This window comes from Notamacropus eugenii, chromosome 4, assembly GCF_028372415.1.
Source record: "Notamacropus eugenii isolate mMacEug1 chromosome 4, mMacEug1.pri_v2, whole genome shotgun sequence".
NCBI classification, from domain to species: Eukaryota; Metazoa; Chordata; class Mammalia; order Diprotodontia; family Macropodidae; genus Notamacropus; species Notamacropus eugenii.
This window is the reverse complement of record NC_092875.1, coordinates 140,123,626-140,148,570: the sequence shown is the minus strand read 5'-3', so window position 1 is coordinate 140,148,570 and position 24,945 is coordinate 140,123,626. Positions and strand designations below refer to the sequence as shown.

The 24,945-nt window shown below is 37.4% G+C and overlaps 1 protein-coding gene across 1 annotated transcript in view; it reads left to right on the top strand.

Moving 5' to 3' along the window:
- Positions 1-724: 724 nt before the first annotated feature.
- TRHR (thyrotropin releasing hormone receptor) overlaps positions 725-24,945 on the top strand; it is a 38,611-nt gene continuing 14,390 nt past the window's right edge. Inside the window, exons 1-2 of the mRNA XM_072603276.1 lie at positions 725-1,027; positions 1,603-2,481. Of these exons, the coding sequence (XP_072459377.1) occupies positions 1,693-2,481 (789 nt within the window). The 5' untranslated portion in view covers positions 725-1,027; positions 1,603-1,692. The remainder of the gene's footprint in view (positions 1,028-1,602; positions 2,482-24,945) is intronic.

Here is a 24,945-nt window from a genome sequence, read left to right as displayed (position 1 = left end):
TCTATTTCCATTAGAATCCTCTTTGACCTAGGAACAAGGTGCAATGGAAATACGACAACAGAAAAAATAGGGTGGTGCTGGAGCACAAATGAAGAAAAAGAAATGGGTGGAATATTTAGAATCATTTGACAAAAGAGACTAGTACTCCAGGGCCAAAAAGTTGTAAATTTGGGTCATTCCTACCCTCAAAATTGTGGTTTTTCATACACCATTTTAAAATATTTTTTTTCACAGACCCTGAAAGATTGAAACGGAAATGCTTCAGAATCGATTTAATCTTCCTTTTCTCTCTCTACAGTCTGAGAGATGAGAAGAGCCAATTTCTCTCTTTTGTGAGGGGAAACAGTCCACAGGTTTCTAAAGCAGAGAGTGAGAAATTGATTTCAGCTCAGACCCACAGACGTTTTCAAGATGCAGAGCCTCTGGATACCTCTTTAACTCTGAACTGAGGAGATGTTGCTAGCCCCTTTCTCACTGCAAGTAACATTAAATAGCAGGTGACTGACTCAGAGGCAGAAGTTTCATCAAAAGAGGAGAGAGCACATCCACATTTCAGGTTAGCTTAGCTTAGAAATGGGAATTTCTGCAGTGCTGCTCAGACTCCCCATAAGCAACTGAGAACCCTGCTTTCTGCCAGGTTTCTCTCTTCTGGTTTGTTGTGTGTGTGCGTGCGTGTGAGTGTTTTTTCAAATTCCTCTTAGTTAAGGCTGTCAGAAAAGGAAATCTCCAAAGAAAAGATTCTGAATTGGTGAATACTGGGTAGCAAGATCATGTGTGTGTGTGGGTGCTCTCCTTAAGGGGACGGTCTGTCATTTGACAGCTTTACTGAGGCTGTATGGTCTGCCGTCCCTTGGAAAGGGCTGGGAGGGTGGAGAGGGTGGAGGGAACTGCAGTTCTGAGGACTGAGCAGCTGCCAAGTGAGCTCCTCATGAAATAAAGTACAGACAAGATTTTCTGCAGGACTGAGAACTTGGACCTGTTACCTTTTCAGCTACCCAGGAAATCAGGCAGTGCTACAGAGAACAAGGTAAGGGAAGAAGCCCATCTGTCCCTATCTGGTAGGCAGGGACTGAAAAGTATTAGGTGAAATTACGATCCTAATATTTGCTACTTTGTTGCATAGGGACCTTTATAGGAAAAAGGGGGAGAAATGACTTACTTAAATGACTGGTGTTTCTCTCTGATTTTTTTCATCTGTTTTTATGCTTTCCCTCCCACTTTGTACTTCTCTATAACAGTTAAGTTGGACTGTTGAAATTTTCAGTTCTTTGTATTTAGTCTCACATTAGTTTCACATCACAGTCAGAATAAAGAGCTCTCCTTTTCTCTTTTTCCTCTCCCATTCAGTTTTCCCCAAGTGGGGGTAGGGGGGAGGCAGGGAAAGAAAGGCTTTATTTCTGCAAATTATTCCAATCTGCTGTCATATTCTACAACAGAAGGGTAATAGAATTACTGAATGTCCCTCTGCTAGACACACCATAGAAGGGGGAGAGGTTAAATGAGAAGTTAAAGTTACATGGGAGGGATTGTAATTTGCAATGAAGTGGTAAAAAAGGTGAATGAGTATCATAGAATCATGTATTTGTATCCACTTTGTTACAGAGAGGGCAGTAACACTGAATGAAAGTGAAGACCCTGGGGGATAAGATGTGCTGAGCACCAGGGGCTTGGAGAAGTTTCAAGCTGCTAAAGATGGAAAACAAGACAGGAGGCGAAGTGAACCAGACGCAACTTCAGACCCGAGCGTTGGTATCTCTAGAATACCAAGTGGTCACCATCCTCTTAGTTCTCATTATCTGTGGACTGGGCATCGTAGGCAACATCATGGTGGTCCTAGTGGTGATGAGAACCAAGCATATGAGGACCCCGACTAACTGTTACCTGGTGAGCCTAGCAGTAGCAGACCTTATGGTGCTGGTGGCTGCAGGTCTCCCCAACATCACTGACAGTCTCTATGGTTCCTGGGTCTATGGCTATGTAGGATGTCTCTGTATTACCTATCTCCAGTACTTGGGCATTAATGCTTCTTCTTGCTCCATCACAGCATTTACAATTGAGAGGTATATAGCTATCTGCCACCCCATCAAGGCCCAGTTCCTCTGTACCTTTTCAAGAGCTAAAAAGATCATTATCTTTGTGTGGGCTTTCACCTCCATTTATTGTATGCTTTGGTTTTTCTTGCTTGACCTCAATATGGTCACTTACAAAGATGCTACCGTAGTGTCTTGTGGCTACAAAGTATCTAGGAATTACTATTCACCCATTTATCTGATGGACTTTGGTATATTCTATGTCGTACCAATGATTCTGGCCACTGTCCTCTATGGACTCATAGCTAGGATACTATTCTTGAATCCCATCCCTTCAGATCCTAAAGAGATCTCTAAGACATGGAGAAATGACCCAACTTATCAGAAGAAGAATTTGAATGTTAAGACAGCCAGCAGATGTTTTAATAGCACCATTTCTTCCCGAAAGCAGGTAAGAAATCCAATTAAATGAATAAGCAATAGGGGGTGCAATACAAGAGTGAGGTGGGACTTTCTTTTAAGTGCTCAGCTGATGAAAAATATAACATGTCCAATTTCCCATGTTTCCTATCTTTGTGTTTCCCATGTTCAGTTAAGGCTAAAATCATCAAGTCTAATTCCAAAACAACTAAAAAAATCCAAAAACTCATATGATAAAGTTTTTAGTATATATGGTAGATCTTAAAAGTTGAGCTACTAATAAGATTCAAAGGAGTACCAAAATTCTACTTTTAATTTTTTATTCCTCTTTGGGAATTGTTGTAATAACTATGTTACACAGACCAACATCAAGAAGGCACTCTCATCTGAGGATGTTAGAAGTATGGTGTAATTGACTATCAAGAAATTGACAAGACCATAAGGCTGAGTAAAAACATGAGAATTTTTTTTAAAAAAAGTACTCTTGTCATTCTACAGTGACTTACAACTTAGACTCACAACCTCTATTGAGGTGCTTGAATTATTGCTCTAAAGTACAGTGAACAGAGAGAGAGAAAAATGAGCTGATAAATGTCCTTCCTCTTCCCAGGATAGGAATTCTCAAGAATGGTATTTAAGAGAGAGTGAGCAACAAGCCCAGTCTAATGCAAATAGTGATTGAAGTTTAAAGACTACCTTTCATTTTTGCAAAGCTGATTCTTACAAATTCTTACAATATCAAAAGCAATAGAAGCACATGTGGTCACAACTGCATGACAAAACTGTAGGGCAGCTATGTGTAATCATAATTATACAATAAACAAATGCTCATCAAAACAGAAAGATGAATAGCTACCAAATTACATATAAGGTACATATATGTTTCTATTTGACTATTTTCCTTGTTTCCATGCTTTTCCACATACAAGGGCAGATAAAAAACATTCAGTCTGTTTTAGGTCTTTGCTGAAGAGACAATACTTAGCAAACATCAATTGTCATTGAAAAAAGCGAACACACTAGAGTGTTGCTGCTTTTACACGGATGCTGAATATCGTCATGATGCTTGGATGATGAATGCAGTGCTTACTATGTGTAGTCAAAAAACAGTGTATTTTTGCATGTTTTTTTTAAAGGTTAAGAGTTAAAGCAGATACAAGTAAATATGATCAGATATAGAATACCCTTTTCCTTTCCAATCATTTCAGATCTATGAAAGACATTAGAAACAATAGGTAGCTGATAAATGTTTGCTGAATGGAATGAAATGGGATGGGATGGAATGGAACTGAGGAGTCAGAATGTACAGTGGAAGGAGCAATAGCTTCACTTAGAGGCCCTGGGTTCCGTTCATGGCTCCTACACTAAGTGATATTACACAAATCATTATTAGCCTCACTGGTTCTGAATTTCCTCCTCTCCTGGCCTAGATTACCTGAGTTTCATTGAAGTTTTGAATCAATCATCCTATGTATATCCTAGAATGGAAAACAAACTTTTTCACTGATGTTTTCCAATACAAAGTTTCAGCACTGACCAACACATTTGGTAGAGATAGTGAAAGCCCTAATTTGATTTGGGGAACTGTAGAGAACAGATTGATTGACCGCTACCAAATCTATGACTAATTGATATAATAAAATAGTAAAACAATGGCAGAAACGGGGGAGGGGAAGGGAGATGGCATGCTTAGTAGCAGAAAGGCCTGAGTTCAAATTCTATGTCTGATATTATGTGACCTGAACAAATTACTGATTGTCTCTATATCTCAGATATGTCTCTAGGAGCAATCTACTAATACTATATCAAGTAAATGCAGATATATTAAGCAGCTACTATGTGCCAGGCACTAAGTTTGCTTTGGTAAAGGGATTTTCCCCAATCTAGATGAAATCAAAGACATATAACACTGATAAAAGTCATGATATGGACTAATACCTGACACTAATACCAATTAAGAAGTTGATTAATTATGTTCCTATTCAAAATTCTGTTATCAATTCTAAGCACATTCTAAGCACAAGGTCTGAATACCTTTGATGCTTAGCATAGTATCTGGCATACAGTAGGATCTTAATTAATGTTTATTGATTGACTGAATGAAAGTTCCTATACTTCATCTCATTATTATCTAATAATGAATGAAGTGTGTTTCATGAATGTTACATTTTTTATACTCAAGCGTTTCAAAGCAGATGTAGAGGATCTGTACTGTCTCCCCTCCCATACCAATACCTGTATGCAAAGTAGAGAAAATTTTTATTGTTCAGTCATTTTCAGTCACGTCTGACTCTTCATGGCCTCATTTTAGGTTTTCTTGGCAAAGATACTGGAAAGGTTTACCATTTTTTTCTCCACAGAAATTCATCTAAGGTAAAATTTATTCATTCTTTTATTGCTTCAACAAAAATTCTTTGAATCTCTTCTGACTATTCCTACTGCCCCAAGGACCTTCATTTAAATCTGTTCTTTTCCCTTTACCAGGCAAGTGTAATTTACATTTTAATAAATGTCTCGTCCAAGTCAGCTTGTTGTTTATAATAAAGCCAATTTCCTGCAACTTAAAAGAACTATCCAGAAAGGAAATAAGGATATAAAAATCTTTCTAGGAAATAGGAGGGGCAAATAGTTTTTGTGAATTTCTTTCTAATGAAGGGACTGCAAAGAGTGGGGTGTTGGGATAGTAGAAAGAATGTTAAGCTAAAAATAAGGAAACATGGGTTTTAATTCTGGTTCTGACATATATATATGCTGTGTGACTTTGGTCACATTTATGACCTCTGTGAGTCTCATTTTTCATACCTGTGAAACAGGGATAATATTGACTGTATCTCTTTTATAGGGTTATTGAGGAGAAAGTGTTTTGCAGAATCCATTAGATGATTAAGCATAAATTGCTGTAATATTTACTTATATTGGAGTCCGTTCTGATGCCTCTTAATGGTTGGAAAATTGACCCTGAGTTCTCAAAAGCCATAATATTAGAGTCCAACTCAAGTAGGTAATCTAGAAAGACTTTGAGGTCTGTTGCGTGTCTCATCTGCAGACCTGTCTAGGTTAGTTCAATGAGCTTTAGCCACATAACAACAGTGATGATCTTTTGGGACTTAGAAATTCTCAAGACCATATGCCAAGTCATGGAAGGGTTGTAATCTACATTAGCCAAGGGAGTGCCCCCACTGGTGAAGTCAATAGTCCATGAAATAATGAAACATTATTATTGTACACAGTAGAGAAAAGTGGAGGCAAGATCCTTTTCCTAACATGAACATACCTAAACACCTAGTTAACTGAAGCAAATCACTGAAAAAAAAATTGTCAAACTAGTCCTTCAACATCACAGGTAAACCAATTGGCTGGTTTTTTCCCCTTTTCTACTTGTCTGGAGGTTAAGTAGACCTCAGCTGATATCAGGATCATTTTCCAATCATTTCCTTGCTAGTGATTTTTAAAATTCTGTGTGCCAAGTGTCTAAAAAGCCAAGAATTCAAACATTATCCAAATGATTGGTGTCATGCAAACAAAATACCCCAGTGGTGGACTAAATTCTCTACTGACCTGACTAGATATTTTCACATTGTGAGTACAGCCACAGCAGAACACACTTTGGTAAAAATATTGGTTTACAGGCAAATTGTAACACAGTGGAAAGAATCTGAATTTACATCCAGAGAACATGGGTTCAAATTCTTCTTCTGCTATGCTCTGTGTGACTTCACACAGGGACTAATGGACCATAGCTTTCCTTCTACCTCAAAAATCTATAGTCTAATAGGAATGTTTTCTTTTAAAATTAATCTGCCTTCTACTAAGTACAAGAGAAGCAAGTAAGACATTTTGCAGAGCAGATTTGTGCTTCTGCCTTCTGCCAATACCCATTAAAATGTTCCTTTGCTTTTCTCAGAATGAATGGTATAATAACAATGTGTCATTTCCCAAATGAGAAAACTTCAAGAGAGCTTGGCAAATTGTTTAGAGTAAGTTTTACTGACCACTAGATGTTTTTAATCAGTATCAAAATCCATGTATTCATCGGTGTTTCCAAGACATTTCTTCAAAGGGGCTATTTTAGTAGAAAAAGTCATTATTATTCATACCAACAATGCTGCAGACATTAGGTAAAATCATGGGTTCAGTAAAATTTTCCTTTGCTATTCTCTACATCCAGAAAGCTTTCTCAATACCTTGGTTTATCGAGTTTCTCTCCACTTTCACTGCCACCACCACAACAGTGTCCCTTTCATTCTGTCATTTGCATATCAATTAGTTACTGCTAAGGTGTTAACTGAGTATGAGTATAGTCCAAGGTATGACCCTCTCCTAGGAGCATTTATATTTAAAAAGCAAACTCTTGAAATTGAAAAGCAAAGCATCCTGATAGGCAGCCCTTCTCAAATTCAGAGAGAGGAAGCATACCATACTTCCTCAAAACAGCATAGCACATATGAAGCTGTTAAGTCTGTCTTTTCCTATGACCGGCCTCTGTCTTACATAATTGTGAACCACAGCCTGATGGGTAAGTAAATGGCCATCCACAAGGCTAAATAGACTCAGTAATAAATATTCACTCATATCTATGATGAGTATTATGGGAAATAATCCTTACCTTTCAAATCCCTCAATCAAAAGTATTTAAGTGCTATGATTAAACACTGAGGTTACAGAGGCAAAAAGTCTCTTCCCTCAAGCAACTTATATTCTAATGGAGAAAACTACATGTAAAAAACTACGTACATACTCTATAAGTAGGATGTCTCGAAAGTCTTAGTGCAGTGTTAAATTGCTGAAAAGTGATCTCAAAGGGAAAGCAGTAGACCAACAGCATAGAGGTGGGGTGGGCAGGAAAGGTCTCCAGCTGAAGGTGGGATTTGAATTTCAGTTTGAAGGAAGCCAGAAAAGTCATGAGGGAAGAAGAACAGCATTTCAGGCATGGAGAGAGCAACAAGTAGACATGTCTAATGTGTAACAGAGATAGCAAAAAGACTAGCATCGCTGAAACAAGGAATGTGGAGGGGAATAAAGTGTAAAAGGACTGGAAAAGAAGCAAAAGGTCAGGCTGTGAAGGATACTAGGTGTCAATGAAAGCATTAAAAATTTGACCTTGGAAGCAATGGGGATTCACTGGAGCTTACTGAGTAGGGGAGTGGCATGATCAGAACTGTGTTTTATGAAGATCACTTTAAGAGCTGATTGCAGGATGGATTGGAGTGGTGAGAGACTTGAGGCAAGGAGATCAGCCAGGCTGTTGTAATAGTCCAGGCAGGAGGAAATGAGGGCCATATATCTAGGGAGAAGGGGATGTATGCTAGAGATATAAAATTAGAAGTGACAAGACTTGGCAACAGATTGAAATGTTTGGAGTGAGCGTGAAAGAAGAGTCTAGAATGACATTGAAGTTGTGAGCATGAATAACTAGGAATTACTCATTCATAATAGGGAAACTCAGGAGAGGGGATGGTAGGGGAAAAGATAATGAGTTCTATTTTGGACTTGTTGAGTTTGAGGTATCTACAGATTATCTAGTTCAAGATATCCAAAAGATATTACCACCTTCAGGTAAGAAGGGGAGATGTGGAGGGGAATAAAGTGTAAAAGGACTGGAAAAGAAGCAAAAGGTCCGGCTGTAAAGGATACTAGGTGTCAATGAAAGCATTAAAAATTTGACCTTGGAAGCAATGGGGATTCACTGGAGCTTACTGAGTAGGGGAGTGGCAGTGTTATACAAACTTATAGAGAGAGAGTACCTAAGAGAAAATGGTGATGAACAATATCAAAGTGTTGAGGAGCATTTGAAGAAGGATATGGATAGAGAAAAGCTATTAGACAATTAAGAGATCATTGATGATTTTGGAGAGCACACCTTCAGTCAAATGATAAGGTCAAAAGATTAGTTGCAGAGGACTTAGAATTGAGTAAAAAAAGAAATGGAGTCATCAGTTGTAGTCTTCTCAAGGTGTTTATCCAAGAAGAGGAGGAAAGATATAAAAGAGAAAGATATAGAAGAGAAGATAAAGAAGAAGAGTGGTAGGATCAAGTGAAAGGTTTTAAGGATAGGGGAGACACAAATGTGTTTGCAGGCAGAAGGAGAGGAGCCAGTAGAGATAGAAAGATTGGGGATTAGAGGAAAGTGGAGATGATAGAGGAGACAATCTATTGAAGAATATGATAGGAAATGGGTTCAGGAATGCATGTAAATAGCTTTGCCTTGGGAAAGAAAAGGGTCTCCCCTCTTTATGAGAGGTAAAGGAAATAAGGAGGGAAGTGATGTGAGATGAGAAGAAGGAACAAAGTTCTTGTGGCTTCAATTTTTTAGTTAAGTATGAAATCAGATCATCAGCTGAGAGGACTGGGGGAAGGGAATATTGTGGAAGGCTTGAGAAAGGATGAAAAGACTTTCAAGAGCCATTAGGTAAAAGGGAGGGCAAATCAATTAGGGAGATATAAAAGAATTGTCTTACTCTAGAGAGGATCCAGTTAAGATTATATAACATAACTCCCTGGCAGTAGGCACTTAAATGTTTGTTAAATCAAACCAAATTATTGCATTCCATCTATAATCAAGTAAAGGAAATAAAAGACCTAAGCAAATAACAGCAATCTAAAATGAATTCTGATATGTAAAGTAAGAGCTATGGAAATTCATAGGAAAGAGAGGTCAATTTTTAGCCATGGTTGGATTGTTCATGAAAAATTTAGTGGAAGAGGTGACTTAGGACCTGGAACATGGCATTTGACCTGTAAACCATAATGATAATAAACACCAAGAGTGAGAGAAATCCTGAAGTCATATTTATAGAATCCAAGAGAAGTTGAAGGACTAGGTCTGTTATAAAAGACAATTTGAGGAATTCAGGTAAAATATAACATACAGGTATAAATATTTATATGCTTAATCAATCCCCCATAATAGAATATAAATTCCTTAAGAGCAAAGACAGTTTTTAATCTCTTTTAATCCCTAACACCTATTAAAATGCCTGGAACATAGTGGGCTATTAATTAATGCTTGTTGAATTGAATGTACGTGTCTATTGACCCAACCCCATAATAAAAATTGCTGAAATGAAATAGTATATAGTTAAAGGAAATGGTAAGCGAATAGGTAGCTTCCCTTGATAATTTTGTCACCTAGTTAAGAAGAACTATATCCTCTGTATTGAAATAATTGGCTGATAAGATTGCTAAATCACTGTCAGTGATATTTGAACAAACATGGGAAGCAGGAGAGATATGACAGGAATGGAAGATACATATTGTTCCTATTTTGAAATACATAAATGAAGGAAGGAAGGAAAGAAGGAGAATGAAATCTGCAAACTAGAGACAGCAAGCTGACTTCCATTCCTGGCAAAATTCTAGAATGAATTATCAAAAATATGAGAAGTGAACATCTAGAGAAGGAAGCAGCAGTCACAATAAACCATCATGATCTAATGAAAATAACGTCATTACAAACTAACATCATATACTTTTTTTTGAAATGAGTTACTGAACTGGTTGATCAGAAGTAAACTATAGATGTAATTAAATGAAGTTTTAGCAAAGAGGTTAACAAGGCATTTCATGTTATTCTTGTGAAAAATACTGGGGAATGTCCAGGGTTTTTTAAACTTTTTCCACTCGTGACTCCTTCAGCACTTCTTAAACTGTGGGTTGTAACTGACAGTTTAAGAAGCACTAGACAATAGTGTAATTTCATGGATTCAGCACTGACTGAAAAGCTAGACATAAAGTAGTTATGAATGGTTCCTCTTCCTCTGGTGGAGTTCCCTGGGGATCTGTCTGACCTTGTACAATTTACTACTGTAATATGCATTATTTATGTTACTTTGTTTTAACCAGTGCCTTAGATAAAGACATTTTGTTGAGTCATTTCAATCATGTCTCACTCTTCATAACGCCATTCAGGATTTTTTTTGCAAAGATACTTGAGTGGTTCATTATTTCCTTCTCCAGCTTATTTTACAGATGAGAAAACTGAGGCAAGCAGGGTTAAGTGAATTGCCTGGGGTAACACAGCTAGCAAGTGTCTGAAGTCAGTTTCATACTCATGAAGATTAGTCTTCCGGATGGTCCTTTTTGGTCTAGAGGATATTTTGTATATGATATCTCACTTGATCCTTATGTATCCCTGTGAGACAGATAATAGAAATATCTTTATTCCTATTTTGTATGTGAGAAAAACTGAGGCATGACTTGCTTGTATGGTTGGTTGGTTGTTGCCCCTCTTTCTCGAAGAGGACCAAAATGACATCACTATGCTAGAGTCAAGTTTCAATGTGTCCACCTGTGACTGATCAGACCAATGTGAACTTGGGATGCTCTATCACAGGTTGGGCACAAATAGTTCATGTGAATATTTGGGTGGATACTCTAAATTTGCACATCCTGCATTTTCTTTGAGCTGTTTCAATTCCTCTTTGTTCATAATGCATAGCACTTTCTCTGATGTGGACGTACCATGCTGAGTGATTCTGTGCTAGTGTCTTCCATGTCACACAATCAATTCCAAAGCTCTTAAGAGAAACCTTGAGAGAGTCCTTGTATCACTTCTGATCAAAATGCGCTTAATCTTGTCTGATCTCATCTGACTTGTTTGTATAGAACCTTAATACAGCCTATGGTTGGTATTATTTTTCAGTATAGATCTATGTTTTCTTATCCTTTGAAAAAGATCTCATTTTTTAGGGATATGGACTCTTTTTGTTGGTAGCCTATACCCTCCAAGTAGATATGTTACATTCAGCTCCCACACGTTTGTCTGTACTGTCCAGAGAGACACTCAGTACAATCTAAATCACCAGGTAATTGAACAATTCTATATTTCACTTCCACTATGAAGCACACGCTAAGAGAGAATTGCTGAGTTTGTCCAATTTATCATGTCTCTTCTGGTAGCACGTGGATTGGTATATGGGAACGCATGGAGTCTGAATTTCTTTGCTCTGTTAAGCTTGTTTTTCTTTTCATGGGTTTCTGGCTTAAAGCATCTCCTCAATCACACAGAGATGGCCAAGTTTAAAGAAAGGCAGTTTGATCATCAAGTACCTGGCTGCCTGTTTGCTCTTTCATTTTCTGTCTTAATATGGCACCTTTCCACAGCAGCCAGAAAACAAAGCAGCACACTGTGCAGAGCGAACACTTTCTGATTTACACATCGGACATGGGAAAGCTTGTGCATGTATTCCATCAATTGACTGGATGGAAATGTCCTGTAATTAGGAGCTTTTTTTCTTATGTTAAAGAATAAACCATCTGTTTTCATCTAATTTTAGATTCTTAGTCACAAACTATCTTTTCAACCCTAGGAAAAATGCTTCCCCCCCCCAAATGTCCAAGAGAAAATAGAATCTTTATTCTTACGAATTCACCAATTTGGCCAAAGTAAATTTGTTAAAATTACTATAATCTTGTCAACAAATATTTATTGGGTACCTACTATGTTCAAGGTACAGCATTAAGTACTAAGAATGGGAAGGCAAAAATTTGCGAACAGTTACTGTTCTCAAGGAGCTTACATTTTACTAGGACAACACAACATGTGAGAAAAAAGTATATTCTAGTCATAGAGAATGGTTTTCATGAATGAACAAAGGCCAGGATGGATTATTGAGCTTGGGAAATGATAAACAATCCAGTTTGGTTGGAACATATGGGAAGTATAAAATAAGACAGTTTCTTTGTTATTAAGAGTTCAGCCCAGTTTCTTACACATGCTAAAGTGCTTAAAGATTATTTGATGATTGACTGATTGAAAGCTAGGTAGGAGCCAGATTAGGGGAAACTTTAAATAAATGCCAGGTTAAGAAATGAGGTTTTCTAAAAGACTTTGCACACAAGTTCTTGCTCAAAACTTCTCCTAGTCACCATTTGCCTGTGTCTCAGTACATAGAGTCCTCCTTTTCCTTAGAGTTCCTCTTCACCCTCTCATCTTCCCTCCATTAAGGATAGATCCTAGAGTAAGACCACCAGAAAGTCCATCTCCTCCCCTCGCTTTCTCCTTCCTACCCTAACTGACTTTGAAACATCTATTTTGGTCTTTTTGAGTTCCTCTTATAGAATTGACTGAAAGTAAAGACTAAGAATCTTTTTTGGTCTTCTGGGATCCCCTTCCTACCTGCATTGGATAAAGATATAGGGGCTGGTCTGTGTGACCCCATGGAGACCCTTCAGTTGTTTAAATGGTGTTTCCTTTCATATCCAGGGATGATCCCTGAGAAGAAGAAGAAAAAGAAAATTATCTATGACTTACTAGTAAGATTTTAGCTCTAGAAGGACCCTGGAGGCCTACTAGGTCAAACTCCTCACTTTACAAAGAAAAAACTTGAATCTCAAACATGTGATTTACTCACAGTCACATAAGAAGTTTAAAGCAGAATTGAGACTAAAATCCAGACTGCCTAATTCCCAGTTCAGTTATCTCTTCATTAAATAGCACACTTTATTTAGCCACCAAAGCCCTCTACAGTCTGACCCTACTCAACTTTTCAGCTTTTTCTCCTGTTGTTGCCTTTTATAAACTTGTGAATCCATGCAAAATGCCTTATTCACCTCTTCTTCCCAAGAAGGAATTCCTTGCCTTCTATATTGTGCTCAAGTTTCTAGAAGATTTATATAGCAAAATAGACATATTTGCTTCAAAAGATAAATGTACTTGGCCAGTGGTTTAGGAGGAAGAACAAATATGGTCACTCTCTTCAAATATCTGAATAGTTGTCCTGTGAAAAAAGGATTAGATTTGTTTTCCTTGTCTCTGATAGGGTAAAACTACGACCAATAAGTAGATATTATATGGAGACAATTTTTAACTCATAATAAAGAAAAAATCTACCTAACAATACCTAGGGTTGTACAAAAGTGGATTTGGTACTTCATGAAGTAGCAAGTTTCCTATCAATGGAGGTCTTCTAGTGAAGAGTGAGTAACTACTTGTTGGCAATCTAAACCTTGATCCAAAGTATCAATCCTATATGATCCACTCCAGGGATAAGATTTTAAGCTTCTGTACTTCTATGACATTCACATGTTCTACATATTGCTGCAATAGAAAAGGTCCAGACTAGTTCTTAATTTAGGGTCCATGGAGCATTTGCAGATACATTCCAAGTGGTCCATGAACTTGGATGGGAAAAATAACATCCTTGCTTCATTAGCCTCTAATTAAAATTTAGCATTCCCTTCCATTATGAAGGTAGATTACTCTGAAACGGGATCTGTCCTTAGATAGGTTTCATCAGACTCTCATAGAGTGTTCCATGATTTTCTCCAAATAGTTGTCTCCTTAAAACTGAAAATTCTAGACTCAGAGTTGTAAGTGCTCTAATCAGGCCTTGTCCCACTGTGGTGCTGACATCCAAGTGGTAGGAATCTTGTAGCATAATGTCCTTGTTTCTCCATTCCTCTGCCGGGACCTTGCCATGGGAGACCCCACACACATACTGTGTCATGACTATTGCTATTCTCTCACCCCTGGGTGAGCTGTTACCCCTGGTGTCTTATCAGTACCATCTCCTGGAGTTTACATTCCCCTATCAGTAGCACCTCCTCCCATCTCTGCCTGCAAGTTGAGGTCATCTGCTGTGACACAGGCCAGATTCTCTTGAGGACCAGCTTCACCTCCTTCACAACTGCATTTGGCAAGAGCAGGCTACTTGGGCCTCACTTCCCACCACAAAATAAACTTGCCCCAGGTACTGGAATTGTTTCACATGTATGTCTCTGCCTATGTCAAATAAGGCCACAAAGAATTTAGAAATTTTAGCATAGATGAATCAGGTAATTCATCTCATATGTTCAACAACTAAAGAAATTGAACAATCAGTTGATAGGTATGTGTTGAGTGCCTATTAAGTGTCCAGTACCACAATAAGTAGATGTAAGAGAAGAGAATTTGTGGAATAATACTTCCTAATATTATTCATAAATCACATATCTAAAGATGATTAGGGGTAGCTAACACTTAACCTACAATTTCTGGATAGTCTTCTTACTGTTGCTTCTTCTGATCAACATCTATCTCCTCCTTCCAAAACTTTGGACACCACCTCTTAATCCGCCAGCTTTAATAGGTGAGATTTTGCCTTATCTTCCCAGGACACAGGCCCCTGTTCCATTTGACTGTCTCCTCATCTTATCTCTGCTGTTATGCCCATCTTTTACTAGCACCCCTTTACATGTTGTTTTTTCTCATTAGAATGTGAATTCCTTCAGGGTAGAAACTGTCTTGCTTGTTTATGCTTAAATCTCCAGGATTTAGCACAGTGTTAGACAAATAGTAAGTGTTTAGTAGATGCTCGTTAACTATTGGACTTCAAGTACTATCTTTGGAAGTACTGCATCATCGGTTAAACAAAAATTAGTTAGATTGCTTCTCAGAACAATTCTTCATAATGGGAAGACCTGACTGAGTAAAATGCCATGTTTTCATCTTCAGATCCCTTCTTAGAATGAACAGTACACAACCAAGGACCAAGGAAGAATGACTTTGATATATTGCCACAGGAAAGTGATTTCTGCAACTGACAAAAAGTGCAATAGAAAGTCCTGACTCCAAAATCATTTTAGAGTGAGTCTCTCAATGATAAATCCCTTACTCAAAAAAATCAATCCAGTCAATTTCATGAACAATCATTCTTCCTTTGTTTTTAGAAATGCTTCTGGTAGGAAAGATCAACTTAGTTTTCTGTCTCCTTAACTATCAGTTTTCTAGCAGATGAAATTTATTTTTCCTTCCCCCAAATGATCTCACTACTGCCCCGTTATCTTTCTGACCTTAACAAATGACAAACAATGCAAAATGAAATACTCCTTGAAACCATTATCTGAACTCTAAGATCTTACTCATCTTACTTATGATTCTTGACTTTCTCTACATAAAAAATAGATGATACTGCAAGATGCAAGCACATAACATGTAATAAATTGAGATTACTAGGGCCCGGAATTCTGGATACTTTTGTTTCCATCTCCTTTTATTTTCCAAATACATAATAGAACCATGAGATGGTGTACTCTGAATAACATTATTCTAATTTCTCTAAAAAGGGAAAGTGGACAGAATAGAAAGTGGATGCAATTTCTTTATCACTGGGCTTACTTCCTCACCTGTAAAATTTGGGAAATTGATGGTTTTCAGCATAGATATCACAGTGAAGTTTCAGATCTCATTTTGGATTAGAGAAGGGTTGTGACTGAATCAGCAGCTAGGTGGTACAGTGGATAAAACACTGTACTTGGAATCAGAAAGACTCATCTTCAATGAATTCAAATCTGACCTCAGACATGTGCCAGCTGTGTGACCCTGGGCAAGTCACTTAACCCCATTTGCCTCATTTCCTCATCTATAAAAATCAAGCTGGAGAAGGCAATGCAAACTACTCCAGTATCTTTGCCAAGAAAACCTTTAATGCAGTCATGGAGAGTTGGACACACTTGAAATGACCAAACAACAATAACAGATAACTGAATAGAAAAATCATAGGCTTATTACGCAGCATTAGTCCTAATGCAGAAACTTCTGTCCTGTGGCTGGAGAAGTTAACTTTTCTAATGATTTTAGTAGTCACTAGACAAAAAGGGAGAAAATATTTAGAAGGTATGCTGATTTTGCAACAGAATGCTACCTCAACCCTTTAATTTTTAAAAGAGATGCCAAATAAATGTATTGTAATTGGGTCTCTATTATTAATGTAGGACTGATGTCAGTTCTATAGATCTAGCCCTACAATACTGACAGGTAAGGTCACAGCCTTCTTGACACATTTTGTAGCCACCAGGAGTCACTTGGATAACATGTCCCCATTTATTGAGATTAAGGAAGGAAAGTTACTTAGTGGTACCTAAGCAAATGAAGCACACTTTTTAAAAAAAGAAGTCATTTATTTATTGAAATATAATTATAGAGGAAATTTGAAATGGAAGTGATTATCAAGAAACTTAGCAAAAAAAATTTCTAGAAATAAATGGAATCACTAAATGATAAACTGGAATTCTCCTGAGAAGTCATTGCTGTCCATAGTTGTAATGCTAAGGGAAAACGGAATACTCAAAAATCTTTCACAAACAATTTTTGGCTTTCCTGAGATTGCTTTGAGATTCTCAGAATGCCAGCTGCCCAACAGTCTGTATATTTGCTCCATTTGAGTTCATTGGCACATAAGATTTGTTTGTCACATGGTAGTACCACATTTAATATGACTTTGCTCAGGGTCTTCATGTCAGGGATATCTAGCTTATACCAGTTGGAGATGAAAGGTACGCATAACCTTGGGTAGAATTTTAGCTCTGTGACAAGTTGTAATGAGATTTTCTTGGTTTTGAGACACAAGGTCAAACTGGTTTAGCTTCAACAGCTTGGAAAGAACACTGGCTTAAGAGTAAGAAGATCTGGTTTTAAACCTCTGTTCCATTGGTAGATATGGGGGGAGACGCATACGAGTTTTGAGTTTAATTCTCTCCTTGTGAAATGGAGACAATCAATAAATTAATCAACAAGTATTTATTAAGTGCCTTCTCTGGGCAGACACTACGATAGCACTGAGGATTCAAGTACAAAGGATGAAACAATTCCTACTTCCTACTTTTATTCTAATAATGGAGATAAGTACATATAAAAATATGAACAGGTCAAATATAAAGTTAAGAATAATAATACTTGAATTATTATTATTATCCTACCTCATATAGTTATTATATATTTAGTAAACCATAAAGTATTGTATAAATTATTGTCAGCTCAAATTTTATTTTATTTTTAAATTAATTTTATTTATTTTCAGTGTTCTACAATCACTATTATATAACTTAGATTTTTTTCCCCTACCTTCCCCTTCCTCCCTAAGATGGCATACAATCTTATATAGGTTCTACACATACATTCCTATTAAATGAATTTTCACTATAGTCATGATCAGCTCAAATTTTAGAAGAAAAAACATAACCAGATCTGGGTTTCTCACAAGCCAGTTTCACTAATTTCAAGCTGTGTGCACTCATAGAAGTCATTTCATACCTATGGGACTCATCTCTAAAAAGGAGGATTGACCTGGATAAGTTCTAAGGACTCTTTCAGTTCTACATTCTTTGAAATGAGCTTATCCCTGCTAAGTACTTTTCATCAATGATCTCTTGACATTATTAAACCTTAAAACTGTAGTAAGACTTTTGGGAGAACATATATGTTGATAGAACACTACAACCATTAGGAACCTTAGTGACCGCTTAGTGAAAACATTTTTATTTCAGATGAATAAATGGAACTTGAGAGAGGTGAAGTGACTTATCTATCTCAGATTATCCAGATTTTCAATGTCTTATAAACAGGGAAGCCTAAAGGGAGGGAAAAAGATGATTTCCACAAAAATATTCCAAAAGTATCTTTATAATAATAGACGTCCAGGAAGCTTCCATCCCCAAGGATAGATGAGATTAACAATTTCCCGAATTTCAAGTACAGCCTTTATTAGAGTGAATGGCCCAGAGTCACAAGCACAAAAAACCAAGGAGCAAAGAAAGGATGCTGGCAGGAAATTTTGTTTAGCTACATTTTTAAGTGATGCCCTAGTAACACTAAGAAGAGGCCCATGGGCAATACTCCAGACCAAACCCAGCACAATGCAGAACGTCTTTCATTTTCTAAACTGAGATATTATTATAATTTTAAGCCCAATTCTGCCAGCTGAGTTTTTTTTTCTTTTCCTTTTCTCAGTACATTTTCAAATATTCACCTCCTGTGAACAAAAAAACATCCAAACAACAGGAGGGTACCGGGCTTTCATCATGTGCAGTTTATAGACCTCTGTAGTCAACATTCAAGTTTGTTAGTCACTGGTTGCTGGTATCTTTGGAAGGTTTAAACTTGATCCTTCAGTCCAAACAAAGGGCCTACCTGGCATACCACTATATTTCCCCCTTTTTCAGAGGTAGGTAGAGTCATTATGCTTATTTTACAAATGGAGAAAGTTAGTCACAGAGTGTAATGCACCCAGAGTCACACAACTAATATTAAACACAAACCCGAGCATTTCTGCTTCCAAATTTATTAATCTTACTAGTATACCATGATGTCTTTCAGGAAATTCAAATAGCCCCCTTTCCCTTCAAAGGGAAGGGAAAAAGAAATAATAAACATTTACCAAGTGCCCACCACTGCAATCACTATTCTAAGTGCTTTACAAACATTATCTCATTTGATTCTGACAACAGCCCTGGGAGATAGGTGCTATTGTTACCCCTTTTATAGCTGAGGAATCTTAAGTAAGACAAAGGTTAAGTAACTTGTCCAGAACCATACAACTGGTAAGTGTCTGAGGCTGGATTTGAACTCAGGTCTCTCCTGACTCCAGGCTCAATGTGCTTATCCATTTTACCATCTAGCTGCCTCTAAAGGTAAGATGATTTTTATAAATTTTAACCTTCTTTACTATTGCATTATGCCCTCTTTTTTCCTTTCCCTTGTACATTCCCCAACAACATCCTCATTAATCCCATCAGCGTAGAGAAAGAACAGTATCCATGAGTTGGTATGGACCTCATTAGCCATCTAATCTAGCCCTCACCCAAACAATAATCCATCTAAAACATACAAGTCATCATTCAATTTTTGCTTGGAGACTTCTAACAAACAGGAACAAAAATAACTCATTCCACATTTGAATTGATTGATTGTTGTCCTTCGTCTTCGAAGATGACCAAAATGACATCACCATGATAAAGTGAAAATTCAATATGTCCGACTGTGGCTAATCAAACCAATACGAGTTTGGAATGCTCTGCCACAGGCTGGGCACAGATAGTCCATGTGAAATATTTTGGGTGGATATCCCAAATTTGTGCATCCTACATTTACTTTGTGCTGTCTCAATTCTGCTTTGCTCATAGAGCACAGCACCCTTTCTGATGTGGGCACGCCATGCTGAGCAGTCCTGTGTCAGTGTCTCCCATGTTGCACAGTCAAATCCAAAGTTCTTGAGAGAGACCCTGAGAGTAAATAATACTAATTTGAATAGTACTAATAGGTAAGAAGGTTTTTTATGTGCAAGCAGGCATGGTGTGTGTGTGTGTGTGTGTGTGTGTGTGTGTGTGTTCTTTACAAGCCTTCTATTTTTAACCTTTGATAAGATGTGCAAGAACACAATGCACATTACTGGGCAGACTAGCCATACTGAATATGAAATATTTTGATATCGTGCTTGATTAGTGGAGAAGAGAACTTTTGCATCAGTCTTGGTGGCTTCCTTTCAAGACAACCATAAGCAATCTACGCTGAAGGGCATAACAGCTTCAAAAACCCTTTCACCATCAATCATGACTAAAATCATAGCCGTTTTTATTCATTTGAATGAATTTGGGTTGTATCCTGACCTTTTCCAAGGTCCTATACTTCATTTCATTTAAAAGTACTTGGTGCCCTAGATTATTTCCTTTCATGATTCAGAATTCTCTGCATGAATTATGTTTTCTTAATGGTCACTCATTCACTGGAGAGCAAGTAATACCTCCGGCTACAATAGCCATTGCAAAAAACAGCAAAACAAACTCTAGGGGAGGCTCCTCTTGAAGCCCTCAGCTCACAGGAGAGATTTGGCTAAATTCAGGGTAATTGCATTATTCCAAGTCCAGTTTACCTTTCAATTTGTCCAATTAATCTGCCAAAATTAAAAGCGTCATTGATCACTTAACAAGACACACCATTGAGATTTGAGTATTCCCCCTAATTGCATTAGTATATATGGCAGGATTGAAGTCTATGTACCTAAACCAAAGAGAGAGCATTTGGATAAGATCTTAAGGAAGATTATTTGGGCTCTTGTAAAAAGAAATGATTAAGCCAATTTTTTTTTCTAGCATGAAGTGAACTCTTTGAAATAGAAAGATGCATCAGAGAAGAGAGAAGGAACCTGAATAGTATGCTAATATAAAATGCACTAAATTAGAACTGAACTCTGCAACCATATTCTGAAATTGAGAGCAAATGGTAATTTATATTTCAGACTTCCAGGATATAGTGTTTTCCTTGAGGATAAGAGCAATCTTTATTCTCTTTAGTATTCAGTTTAATTCAACACACCAGGCAGTGTGCTAGGTACTGAGGAAAGGATAAGGCAATATAGAATTTGGATCCATAATTTCATTTTTTAAAAAGAAACTCCCTCCACCAAAGCAGGTCAGCAGTTTCTCTGCAGTTTATAGTATTAGCATACAACCTAGAGTATTGAAGAATTTAAGTAATTCATTCAGGGTCACAAAGATAATGTGTCAGAATTAAGACTTGAACTCAGGTCTTCTTTGCTTGAAGACCAGTTCTCTATTCACTCCAATGAAATGGCCCTCAAGTCACTGGGAGACATAAAGGGAAAAAATGAAGTATTCCTTGCTTTCAAGGATTTTGTATTCTATTAGAAAGATGCAATTTAAAAGTGGTTATGGCTTTAGAGTCAATAATCTCACTAACATGAAAACATCAATATTTTAAGTGTTTGTGATATCTCTGTATAGGTTATCCTTCCACCAGTGCAGATTGTAGCCTCTCTGTGATTTAGTAGATGGTTCATCGATCCATCTAATTGCCCTCCCTAAACCCCATCAAAAGTCTACCTGGTTGCTTTCTCAAAGGAGACACTAAATAACTATTTTCTATTAATTTACAATGCTACACACTGAATCTATTCTGATTCTGTTCAAGAGGACTGTTTAGTAATATTCCAAAGGACAAATTAATCAATAGAGAACTAGCTATTGTTATTGGTAAATTATCTTTAGGTAGAGCATTGCATTGCTTCAACACTTTCAAGGATTTGTTATATCACCGGATGGGGTATTCTCCACTAACACTTACTACATCTGCTATATAACTTAGTAGATGGTCTTAGAGAATCACTGTGGCTAAAAAATTTATTGCTCAGAGGGAGTTAGTGATGCAGTAGATTGAGCTTTGTACCTCAAGTCAGGAAGGCCTGAGTCAGATCTGACCTCAGACACTCACTAGCTGTGTGATCCAGGCAAATCATTTAATCTCTCTTGCCTTCAGTTTCCTCAACTGTAAAATGACAGTAAGAACAGCATCTACCTCACAGGGTTATTGTGAGCATCAAATGAGATATTTGTGAAAAGCACTTAGTACATAATAGGTCCTCGTATATAGCAAGTACTATACAAATGCTAGGTATTATTATTACCCAGTTTTTATCACAATTCACTTTCTACAACTGTGCTTCAATGGACTACGTTGAAATTTATATTCAACAGGTTGATCCTTATTAGCTAGTTTCACTTTGCTTAATGACTGTTTATAGAAATGCACTCCTATCTCCACTCAGCTATTTTACTAGGGGATTTTCTTGAGGACAAGTACTGTATTTTTTGCCTTTATTTATATCTTCAACATGTAGCTCAGTGCTTAGTACACAGTAAGTGCTTAATAAATGCTTGTTGGCTAACTGACTTACTGACATGTTATTGTTATCTGAGAAGCAGGCAAAGGATCAAGGAAAGTCTGTAAAAGTCACCAGAATAAGTAATTCTAAGTGCCTGCCCTTTTGAAAATGGATCAATAATGAAATTTTTTGGAATGAAAGGATATTCTTTAAGGTTTTCATTATTAAAGAACCTAGAGAAAAGACCCAATAAATAATTATTAAGTGAGTAAGTTGAAAATAATTAGGGCAAGGAAACTAGGAGCTATGGGTATCAGGAACATAAAGGACAGCAATGAAAGAAATGAGTATTTCAAAGAGGTAGAGGAAGAAGTAGCACTTTCCAGAAATGGTCAATATTCTGTGCAAAGTCGTGGAGATGGGGGATGAAGGGTCATGTCTGAGGAAGAGTAAGGAGACAAGAGTTTTGACGAAAGTTGTATAAGACCAAAAAGAACACTACAATCAAGTTGTGAAGGACTTTAAATGCCAAACAAAGGAGTTTGATATTTACAGACTTGAACAATGAACGTATATCCCCAGAATACAGCTCAGAGATGGAACCAAAAGAACCCTTTTGATTTCACTGTGAGGAGTCTGAGGTCACTAGAGGTGAGAGAATACCAGTTCCTTAAAAACGGTGTGGGGTATGAGGAGGGAAAAGAGTAATTAAGTCACTTATGAATGAAATAAGGGGCCCTTATGGAATCTGGACTCAGAGAAATGATGAAAGTAAAAATTATACCAATTTTAGAAGTTCACGGCAACAGCTGAGGAAAGAATTGGAAGAGTCTTTGGCGAGGTCAGGCTGAGGAGAAGCTGTGGCAAAAATAGCTGACCCAGAAGGCCAGGAAAAATTTGGCAAGCCAAAAAGATGGAAGACAGAAAGCCAAAGAAGTAAAGAATATGGTTTGGAAAAGGAATAGCAAATAAACCAAAAGAACAATTGAAAGTAAGGGAAGAACTGATGGAGAATGATAATATGGAGAGCAAGCGGCCCCCAGGGTATATATAAATGAGGAAAAACTCTCACCCAGATGGAAGTTTTATTTGTACACTATGGAATTCACCATGAGGAGGTTGGGATAGATGGTCATTAGGTTGTAGGTCCCTCTCTTGCCCCTCATTGTGGAGACATGCTTGAGAGACCACTACTAAACTCTGAGAAATCCTGACTTGAAAGAATGAGTGAGTTAATGAATGAATGAAAAATCATTGAGTGCTTATCATGCTTTAGGTGTTGTGATAAGGGCTAGTACTACAAAAACAAGTAAGGAAGACAACACCTTCCCTCAAGGAACTTGTAGTCTAACATATAATACAATGGCTAAAGGAGAACCAAAAAGAGGGATGCCATTTGTAGTGACATGGGTTAGAAAGGACTAAAATAAACCCAGATGCCTGATTCCACACAGGATGACAGGAAAACTCATCTTGGAAAGCCTAGAGTAATAGAGTCCAAGGTCCTAGTCAGAAAAGGAATCAGAAGAATGAGGATGCTGGCCAACATGTAAGCAGCATGACAGTCCACAGATAGAACTAATTATCGTCTGGTAGAGGGATATGTGAATCATTCCCTGGGTGCTCAGAGATACAGTTTCAAAATGAAATACGGATTGAGAATGAAATATGGATAGAGAGTTCACATTGCTGTCAGTGTGATTAAACTTACAAAGAGAATAAATGTAATTGGGTCCATAACACCCCTTTCCCAAAAAAATTATTAATCATAAACAAACACTTTCAGGCCAACTCTAAACCATGCTGCCTTCACTTCAGTCTTATTCTCACCAGAAATTTGATGTCTGTCCTTGGAATCACCCACCTTAAGATTGATAGGTAAGCTTTCACCCTATCTTGCCCAGATTGAGGTCTACTCCTCTCTTCACAGACATGTCCAAACCATACTGCTTATGGTATACATCCCCCACCCACACTTCTGCTTTCTTGCTACCTTTTTGTATGGTCTAAGCCCATTAGAATGTTAACCTCTGAGATCAGAGACTATTCTGCTTTCTTATATTTCTGTCCCTAACCCTTAGGACAGTGTCTGATACATACTAAATGCTTTATCTATCTATGTAAATATTCCTGCACACCTTTTTTCAGTCGTCTTTCCTCAATAAGAATCATAGACTGTTTGGTCTGGAAAGGACATTAGTAATCATCTAATCCAAATCACTTATTTTAAAGATGAGGAAATTAAGGCCCAGAGCAGATAAGTGCCTAAGATATATTTAGTTCATATCAGTGGCAGAGGTAGGGCTAGAACACAGGTGTCTAGATTGACAAGTCATTCCTCTTTCCATAATGTCTCCATTTTTCAAAGCCCATGCCCTGAATTTTTAGCATCAAATAATTATTGTACAAACAACAGCAAATCCCAAAGTCATTCACTGAATTCTTCCAGCTTTATAGAAAATGTTCGTAGTGATTTTCCATGTAGCTTTTGAATTGGAAATGAACTACTGGTTTCAGTGTAGGCTCTTCATAGAACATCAGAGTCCAAAGTATGCCAAGTTTTGGTCCAAGGGAACAGTCATCAACCAATACCATAGGTTGTTTACAGGTGACTAAGTCAATCTTTAACCATCAGCTGCTGTGTGAATCAGAACCCATTTAATCAAAACCCCCATGAGAACACTTTTTAATTGGACTGCAGCTAAACAAACAGATGCTTCTGTTTGCTTTTTATTTAGCATTTCCAATCATTCTTTGTTTCAAATCACAGATTAAATACACACTTGGCACAGACTTTGTTGTAAGAATCTATTTTTCCATGTGTTGTATCCCTTACTCCCACCATGTTTCTCCATCCAAAGCTGAGCTAAGTGAGACTCTCCAAGGTAAGTCATCTATGGCAGTGTGGTAAGGATCATAGTACTGGCTTCAGGAACAGAATCCCTGAATTTTCATCCCAAGTCTACAACTAACTTGCTGTTTTAACTTGGTGAAGTAACCTAATTCTCCGCAACTCAATTTCTTTGTCTATAAAATAAAGGGTCGAGATTTTAAGGTACCAGTTACAAAAGCCTACAATTTTAAGTTTCAGGACCACTAATGAATCTGTGCATCGATATTAC